This window comes from Choristoneura fumiferana, chromosome 16 (genome assembly GCF_025370935.1).
Source record: "Choristoneura fumiferana chromosome 16, NRCan_CFum_1, whole genome shotgun sequence".
NCBI lineage: Eukaryota > Metazoa > Arthropoda > Insecta > Lepidoptera > Tortricidae > Choristoneura > Choristoneura fumiferana.
In genome coordinates, this window is record NC_133487.1 from 16,283,924 (window position 1) to 16,293,815 (window position 9,892).

A 9,892-nucleotide genomic window follows, 5' to 3' on the forward strand; every position below is an offset into this window, starting at 1 on the left:
AGGCGAATAGAGGGACAAGGAGTGTAATTACAAATATTGCAAGAGCAAGCACGGACCCTATAAAAGTGAATAAAGACAAGTATCTTTGTATCAATCAAAAAATAAAATAAAAAAAAACCCTGAAGGATTTCATAACTTTTTTACAACGTTACCTCATGAGAAAAGAGGTGTTGCTACTGCGGGTGATACAGACGATGAGAAAGAATAAGGAAAGATCCCCAATGAGTACTGAAGACTGAGTAAATAATAATGTGCAATTTTATTTTTATATTAAGAGCGTAGAGGAATATTTTGAGTTTCAGAATTTAAATATTTATTTTAAGTATGTTTTTTTTAGTTTCACTTATGCTTCCTTAAATGGGACTTGTTTTATTTTAGGAATCACTGTGGCTACGTACCTACGCTTTATTTAATTTAAAAAATCTTAGAAAATAAAAATAAAATATTTTTCTTATTTGCCACTTCTTTCTGTATTACAAGAAAAATACTAAAATTAAAAAATGTGAAACGCAAATATTTTAACAACTACAATTTGGTCCTAATGGTAGTTGTGGCCTCGAATTTTTCGACGATAAAAGGCACAATGTAGCTATTGCCCTTTAAAACTCATTTAGTCCGACAAAAGGATTTAAAGGACAAAATCTATCTATAATGTATCATTAAGAACATAAATTTTGTTTTAACAGAACCCTAGAACCCTAATACACATTATTTAATTGCAAAATTATCTATTCGCTACTTATATTTTGAAAGAAACACAAAAATGCTTCTCCTGAAAAGTGAGCATTTTGTAATTGTGGCTCTTATCGTAGGATACGACGTTATTATGACTATACCTAAGTGGGCTTTTGTAATATTTACATTTCCAAGAGAAAACAGGTCCAATAATGATTCAAATAAAATATTTGGCGCACATCATCGATTGGATGAATCACCCAGATTCCTGTTTTTTTATCTGCATAAACATTTCTGCCAACATTGCAAAATGAAAACGTTCCTTTAAAAAATTGCTAAACAGTGATATGATAAATTAATTTCTTGTTGACTTAATTTACAGCTACTCAAAATATATTTTAAATTATTTTTTTGCATTGAAATGCACCTTTCTTGTAAATGACGTTACCATAATTACTGAATAAAAGAAATATAACGATATGTCACTGGCGCAACATTTTTAATTTTTGCGTGAAATGAATCGTCTACTTACCACTACCAAGTTGTCCATTTGACAGATACGTGATTAGTACCTTCCGTGATTGCTAGCCACTCCTTTGGTTGATAAATTAAGTAATTTCTCAAATGTATCTGGCAAGAAATGTAGATTTAAGTGTTCAGTAACGTCCAAATGAAATGGCCTAGTGATTTTTAAGTGTTAAAAAGACAATTCACGATGACGGGGCGCTCGGGTCGCGGTGTGTTCGGAAAATTGTTTGCTAAGAAGCAATCTAATAGGGATGAGAGGGCAACCGAGATTGGTATGCCTACGAATGTTAAGCAACACATTCACGTGAGTAAAAACTCGGAGACGGGGATGTTGGAAGGGCTGCCCTCGTCATGGCAGAGACTATTGAATACACAAATCACTCCTGCAGAGCAGCATGAGAATCCCGACGCGGCCGCTGCGGCCGTCAAGTTCCACATATATACTATTAAGAAGGAAAAAGCACCAAACGAGCCTTTTAAGCCGTTCGTAACAGAGCAGGCAATCACAGAGGAGGATTTAGAAATAGAAAAGTTGTTAGACAAGAAAAATGCTCACCAAAGCCAAGATTCTGACCTTTCTTTCGGTCAGAGTAGCGAGGAGGATGCGCCAGGGGAGTCGTACAGCCACCGACAGACCATGCCCGCACAGCCCACCAAACACAGCATGAAGAAGAAAGATGCTATGATGGACCTCACAGCCATAGTTGAGGACCTCACCATGATAGGCCACGAGCCGGAAGAAAGCCCTATTCTTAGAAAGAAGGAGATTGCTAATGCAACTCTGACTGATGAAGAAATTTATGAGGAGTTGAGGAAGATTTGTAATAAGGATGATCCCTATGTGAGGTTTGAACGTGCCAAGGACCTCGGTGCAGGAGCTTCAGGTATGTAACATTGATAACACATCATTTTTATCAGTTGTTACTTAGTGTTTGTTATGGTAACAAAATAGTAATGCAATATTGCCTGTGTCCTTCATAAAATTGCTTGTGCAAGATAGCAAAAAACATCTACATATATACAAACTATACAATGCCCCAGCAAGTAGCTTCAAGTATAAATGTAGAGGTATAGCACCACCTGGGGCATGAAATTTCTTTTTTAAAGCATTTGCAAAACATTCCTTATTTTATTTACTTTAATGTAAAAAGCCACAGCTCCTAAACTATGTGAAACCTCATAATATACCTACATGGTTGTGAAAAACAATGAGGTAACTATGGCCTTTGGGATTCTTGCAGAGCCAACAAAAATAATGTTAAAAAAAGACATACAAAAGAATAGAATAAACTTTATTGTTATGTTTAGCCCTGTTACATAGATGGTATTAAAACATTACAATTGTTTAATTGTTAGGTTCAAATGGTTACCCATTTTGAGTGTACAATATTTACTTAAAACTAAAGAGAACAAACAAAGCCAATATAATTGATATACATATTTTAAGGCGAAGTCAAATAAAAATTTTTTTTTATAGAAACTGTTCTTAATCAGCTATTATATTTTTTTTTAATTATGATTACAAAAAGATCTAAAATTATGTATCTTTTGTGTATTAGATATGCTGCCAAGTTTAAGTTTAACCAATGCAGTGTATACATGGTAATCTACTGAAACACAAAAAGTTGTCACCATTATGAAGGTGGAAATCAAAATATATACTACTCAAAGGAATATATAGAATTTCACCAGTAAAATGAAATCAAAAATATGTTTGCGTTTTTAATTGAATACATTTATTAGATGAAAAGTACTTATACTGTGTTATGTTGTATTTAATAAAACCAATTTTAGACAAGGAATGTTATAAAGAATTTTATTTATTAGTATTTTCGTTGCACCCATAAAATTGATGTGGCCCTTATTTTCTTTTGAGCAGTATATATACCATACTACAAAATTGAAATTGTAACAAGATTGAGAATTTTCGAAAAGTGTTCAGTTTTGTTTCAATTTTCTAATGTTTCATTACAATTTCAGTCGCATAGCAATTTTGTTCCTATACATTATATTATATTTTGATTTGTTTGTTGTTACATAAGCCGTTTGGAAAAAAAATATGTGAATACAGTGTACCCAGTGTCTGTCATTATCACTTCAAAAAAATGACGGTTCGACTCAGAAACATTGCTGGCAAAATTGTCCCATTGGACAGACGCCATTTATATAAAAAAAAGTCTAGGTGAGCAATTTTGAGGACTTTGGACATCGGAAGAATAAATACAAGAGAAGTTTAATCGTCATCATATCAGCCATCCTCAGAGGATATGGACATAGCCATGTAAAAGCAACATAAATATCTCAACCACTACAACTAGACATGACATGAAATTTTGCATGAATATTTTACATACAATGTTAATGAAGATTGCAGTGTTTTTTTGAAGTTCAATTTATTTTAACCTTTCTGTCTGTCTATGGGTAGGTAGGTATGTCTACAATACAATGTATGGTGTGTATGCTTCCAGCGGTTGACTTGAAATTTAATGTATTTATTTGTGTATATTGGATCTTGTGACTTTCATTTAAAATAACTTTATTTCTTCAGTGAGTTCATGGCTTAGTTAAAATAATGTGATGATTAAAAAATTGGTGTATCTAGCATTGATAAGATATTTATTTAGGGATTATAATAGTTTAATTAATTATTTATTTGGGTATTACATTTTAACTTCATGCTAAATGCAAGTCATTGTTGAAATAATTGTAATTTATCATAAAATAGGTTTCATCTTTATTTGAACCTCTGGTTACCAAATCGAAGCCTCTACCTCATTTATTGACTACTAGCTGTTGCCTGCGACTTCCACTATGAACAATTAGTTTATCATGCTCCCACAGGAACTATTCAATTTTCCAACATAAAAACTATCTTATGACCTTCTTGGGGCTTAAAACTATCTCCATATCTTCACAATCTGTTGAGTACTTTAAGTGAGAAAGCATAATGACTGTAATTTGGAAACAAACACCTTTGCATTTATTATACATATAATATAAGTAAGGATTATGCTATGTTTAAACATATTATTAAATAATATAAACAAACACAAAAATTGAATGTTGTAATATGAGTGCTGTCTCCCAAGATGCAATGAAAAATCTGTCAAAGAAAATATGCCTTAAGCCAACAACTAGACTATTATTCGTAGACTAGAATAGAAAGATCTGTTCAAATTACACTTATCTTATCTATGCCACCTTATGGATTACTCACTGTAAAGTTTCTATTGTCAACTACTATTATTATGAAATCTATGTCCTTGAAAGTGTAAATATATTGTTTCAGTTAGACATAACAACATTTTTATTCTAAATCTGATTCTAATTTCCCTTTTCAGGTGTGGTATTCGTGGCGATAGACAGCAAGGACAACTCTCGAGTCGCCATCAAGGACATCGATTTGACAAAGCAATCCAGAAAAGATCTCATACTCAATGAAATCAATGTATTAAAGGGTTTCAATCACAAGAACCTTGTCAACTTCCTGGACGCGTTCCTGAGTTATGACCATCTTTGGGTCGCTATGGAGCTGCTTGACGGCGGGTCGTTGACTGACGTGGTGACCGAAGTGGTCATGAAAGAGGGCCAGATCGCTGCGGTCTGCCGCGAGACTCTCCAAGCGATCGCCTTCCTCCACTCCAAAGGGACCATACACAGAGACATCAAGTCCGACAACGTCCTACTCGGCATGGACGGGAGCGTCAAAGTCACGGACTTTGGCTTCTGCGCGAACATAGTCGGCGATGAGAAACGCCAGACCATGGTCGGTACTCCATACTGGATGGCGCCCGAAGTTGTCACAAGAAAACAGTACGGGAAGAAGGTGGATGTCTGGTCACTCGGGATCATGGCTATAGAGATGATAGAAGGGGAGCCTCCGTATATGAAGGAGACGCCTCTAAGAGCGCTGTATCTGATCGCTGCGGTCGGCCGGCCGAAGATCCCTAGGTGGGAGAACCTTTCTGCGAATTTCCAGGACTTCCTGGACAAGTGTCTACAGGTAGATGTAGACTTGCGCGCGACGGCGGACGAGCTCCTCGCGCACCCTTTCCTGGAATGCGCCATGGAACTCCGCACCCTCACGCCCCTCATCAAGGCCGCGCAGAAAATCCTCCACAAAAACTACGACTGAGACTGGTAATATCTTCCATTCCCTATTTTTTTTATAGTTATTTCACTTTTGTAGCAGTTTTTACTATTTGTACAATTTTTTCGCAATGAGGTGCCAAGTTTAAGGGTATTTTTGGATTGGTGTATGATAGATCCGTTTACGGTATGACCGACACTTTGCACTATTGTGCGCGTCGGATGACAATAGCGTAGATTAGGGACGCCTATTGAGCGAGTCCACGGTGTGTTCATACTCGACGTGTAGAGCTGTTGATGCATTGGCATAAAATCACAAGAGTTTTATTTTGACAATACGCTCGGCTCGTTTTAGCTTTTGTCTTATCGTTACGCTGTTATAGATACGCTATCTACTCCTGATATAGATATATGTGTACGACACATGTGCAGTGTAATGTTTCCCGTACGATATTAAGCGAAGTAAAAAATGATGTATGTACAACAGATATGCCATAATGAATTCATGATTCATATTTATAGATTTGGGTTATAAAAATTAGGATATAGTAAGATAATGTTTTTTAATACGATTAGATACTTAAAGAATTACGACATCTGTCCAACAGCATTTTCTTACAAATTTTATGAAATTGGTGCGAAGTTTTTATTTATTTACCAAAAATGTACATAAACATTGTTTGTTAGCTAGTCTTTTAAAAAATAATTGTAAGCTATGTTCGCTTTTTACTTTGATTTCTAAACTACTTTTGATGGGTCGGTATTTTTATCTTGAACATGATTTATCGGACGTTTTATCACATTCCTGGGATGTCTATAAAATGACAGACTATTTCTATACTTTTCTATGTATTTCTGAATTCTAATCCACAATAAGGAGCAATATGACTGCGAATGCAAATAAAAATTAAAGGACTAATTCAATAATTGTATTTACGTTATATAAATAACTATGTTCTATTTAAGCATAATTGTAACTGTACCTTAATCTTGTGATAAGGTTCGTTTTAGTATAGTTGCTTGTAGTACTGAGCCAGCGATTGATACACCAAGAGAAGTTTAGACGCCTTTTATCAATATTATTACATTTAAAATAAACTTACGATCTCGATAACTTCCGTCAACAGTGGCTCTCCCACAAGAGAAATAATTGACCAATATTGTAATCTAAAGATATAACCAATCCGCCAAATTGTGGCTTAAGTAGCTTAAAAAACTTTAGTCGAGAGCAGGGAAGACGGGGCAATCTAATTCCAGAGCTGTATGCGGTACAAGATACCGTTTATAGAATCCGACCCGTTTTAATTGTTAATGAGAATAGTGCATCATACCTATACTGTATAGCTATGTTAATAATACTGATTACGTAGTGGGAAAATAGACTCTGTATTGACGACATGTGTTCAGTGACTCGTCATACATAACATACGAATAGAATAATAACGTTTATCGCGCACACGAAGCAACTATTCCTTTCGCACACGCTGACTTGTTAGAAAGGGACGCATGAAAACGTTCACGACGAAAGCAAATTGGATCCAACTATGCCCCAATCTTTACGTCATTGATATCTCTTAAAATAGGTACTTTAGTTGTTAAAAATACTCGATATCTTAATCAACATGACAATCAACATTGTGTGGTCATCAGCAGTCGAGACTTATTTATGACTGAATGATTGACAAAGATTTGCCAAGGACTTAAAATCGGTGGACACTATATAGACTTCTTTTTTTTATTCCTACGGGATCCTCGTTTTCTACCGGGTTGCCTTAAAGTATTTTCATGCCGTCAGTGATTTATGGTAAAGGTATCAACCATGAGGTGTTGTACCTAAAGATATACCTAACTCCAGCCACTCTCTTGGTTTACCATCATCATTACAATTTTAAAGTTACACTTCTGCCAGTTTTGGACCATGCCGCTGCTAGCCTATTTTTTATTCTTCCACATTAGACAAGCTCTGGGCTTAAGCTTTGTGTGATATTTTCAATAGAGAACAATACAATAACCATCGCAACAAAGAAAAACATAGAAACAGAAGTCATTCAAGTTACAAGGCGAAATAATAGAACTGCGAATGACACGATGTAGTATTTAAATTATAAATATTTTTAGTTTTGTTTCCCTATTTCATCACACATAATGCCTATAATAACAACAATTGTATGTGCGTTGTAACGTTATGCTCCGCTGTCTATTTTAGAGGCATACCTATTTTGTATTATCAGAAAGACAAACAAAAAATTACAGACGACTGAAATATACACAGACAGAAAACCTTCTTGACTTCTTTTTGACTTGATATCTTTATTCCTGTTATAAATTTCTTGGAATACTTCTTTACCAAAGTTAAGTCACGTATAGGCAGTCAGTATGTGGACGACATTAGTGTCAGAGAATGTCGACTCTCGACGACTAATGACCACACCACATTAGTTTAACTAACTTACAGGGTTCATAAAACTAAAAATTCACCGCATCAGGATTTAATTTTTAGTGTTTGTCCTTCCGTTTCGCGTACTCACACATGGCTGATACTGTATCTTTGAACATTTCAGTGTGTTACCATGGCCGCTACAACAAAAAATAAAATAAGGCTTAAAGTGGATCACGTACAGGAAACTTGTTTTTAGGGTTCTGTGCCTCAACAGGAAAGAACAGAACCCTTATTATGTGGACAGTTTGTTTTCCGGCTGTCCGTTTGTTTTTGGTATGAAACTCTTACTGTGCGGATCCGACAAGCACTTGGTTTAGCCGTTTTTTTAAACACTATTAGTTCCCAGGATTTCTTTCGAGAGATACTGATGACGAACAATGATATATTTTCATAGAATGATTATAAGAATTAATAACTTGCTTTGTTGTGAACTTTTCCGTGGTAAACTGAATGGGAAATAACTCGTCTAAATAGGTAGTTAAATACGACAGTTCCCTGGTTCTGAGAATAAAAAGGTTCCATCTCATTTTTTAAGTTAATTGTGTCATCTCTTTCTTTCAGACAGTTTCTATTTCTTTTTGATCCTTCAATATAGTCTGAACTTTTTCATTGTCATGATATATAATTAGCGTGTTATGAATGTTTTTTGCTGTCATCCTTTGTCTCTTATGATGGATGTTGAGAAAACCTTTTTTTACCACCAATTTTTACAGATTTCCAAGATAAAAAAAATGCTCAAGAACCAATAGGAGTCATCCATAGTTACTATGCCACATTTTTTGGGAGGGATCTGGCGACTTGTGGCACAGGAAAAATAGGTATATTTGTAATTTCATGGTTAAAAATGTGTCGGGGCGGAGTCTAAAAGTGATCAATATTTGTTATTTTTTATGTTAGACTGGATGGCAAACGAGCAAGGGGGTCTCCTGATGGTAAGAGATCACCACCGCCCATAAACATCTGCAATACCCAAACATCTGCAATACCAGGGGTATTGCAGATGCGTTGCCAACCTATAGGCCTAAGATTTGATACCTCAAGTATCAGTAATTTCACCGGCTGTCTTACTCTCCACGCCGAAATACAAAAGTGCAAGCACTGCTGCTTCACGGCAGGATTAGCGAGCAAGATGGTGGTAGCAATCCGGCCCGCAATGAATGACCCGTTTTAAGCCAAAAATCGTTCGATTTTAATTAATCTTACTCTAAAGTAAGTACATAAACATACAACTTGTCTGATAAATTACCTACAAGATCCCAGTTGCTTGGTGAATGTGGTGGTGACAATTTTCGAACAGGTATTGTATCTAGTTGGATGAACACATGCCTTTGAAATCACGCTGTCTAACAACACAACAACCAATAGGAAAGCAGCAATGAGAGAACTAAAAAATTAAGTATTCCTATTGGTGGATTATCTTTGCACACCGCTTTCACGTTATCTATGATGAGTTTCAGATTATTTTCGAACGTTACTACTACAGTCAACAACAGACTGGAAACAGTAGTTTAATCTTTACGATGGTCGAGAAACTTCTCCGATTTGATATCTATCACTATATTATAGGTTAGAATTTGTATACAACATACAAGTGAGAAATGTCAAATAGGACAGTAGTTTCAAAGTTTATCTCTATGGTCATTCCTACGTTTATACTGAGATTCTTGGCATAAAGCCAAGCTGCGTACGCGCCCGTTTTATGATTAGGTACTTAGTATTATTTTGTATCAGTATCCAATTTTATTTGTATTTTGATATATTTTCAAATACCTACTTTAAGCAACATCACTATACCTATTGTCTAAATCCGACCTGACAATTCTGATATAGACTTATTTCTTTAGAATTAAGAACGTCTTCCTATTAAGAAAAGTACAATACATGCGTGTATTCTTTTAACTGCTCTCAGATGAAGTCAATTGTACACTTTTAACCGACTTAAAATAGGTAATAGGTTCTTCTACATTCTTTTAATAATGGAAGTAAATTTGGAACCACTTTCAGTAATTTACTTGAAATCAAATGCTTAGAATTGTAAGTAAAAACTACATACATACATATACCTAGATACATATTAGTACAATAATTTTCAAATGGATTTTGTTTTAAAATCCATTAAAGTTAATTGACGTCGTCGAGAGCGGTAGTTAAACTTAGGTC

The 9,892-nt window shown here is 35.2% G+C and overlaps 1 protein-coding gene across 1 annotated transcript; it reads left to right on the forward strand.

Annotated features, from left to right (window-relative positions):
• The first annotated feature begins 1,229 nt into the window (after positions 1-1,229).
• Positions 1,230-5,725, forward strand: Pak3 (p21 (RAC1) activated kinase 3). The gene is made up of 2 exons (XM_074099205.1): positions 1,230-2,087; positions 4,545-5,725. The coding sequence occupies exons 1-2, from the start codon at positions 1,391-1,393 to the stop codon at positions 5,336-5,338; spliced, it is 1,491 nt and encodes a 496-aa protein (XP_073955306.1). The 5' UTR covers positions 1,230-1,390; the 3' UTR covers positions 5,339-5,725.
• The last annotated feature ends 4,167 nt before the right edge of the window (positions 5,726-9,892 follow it).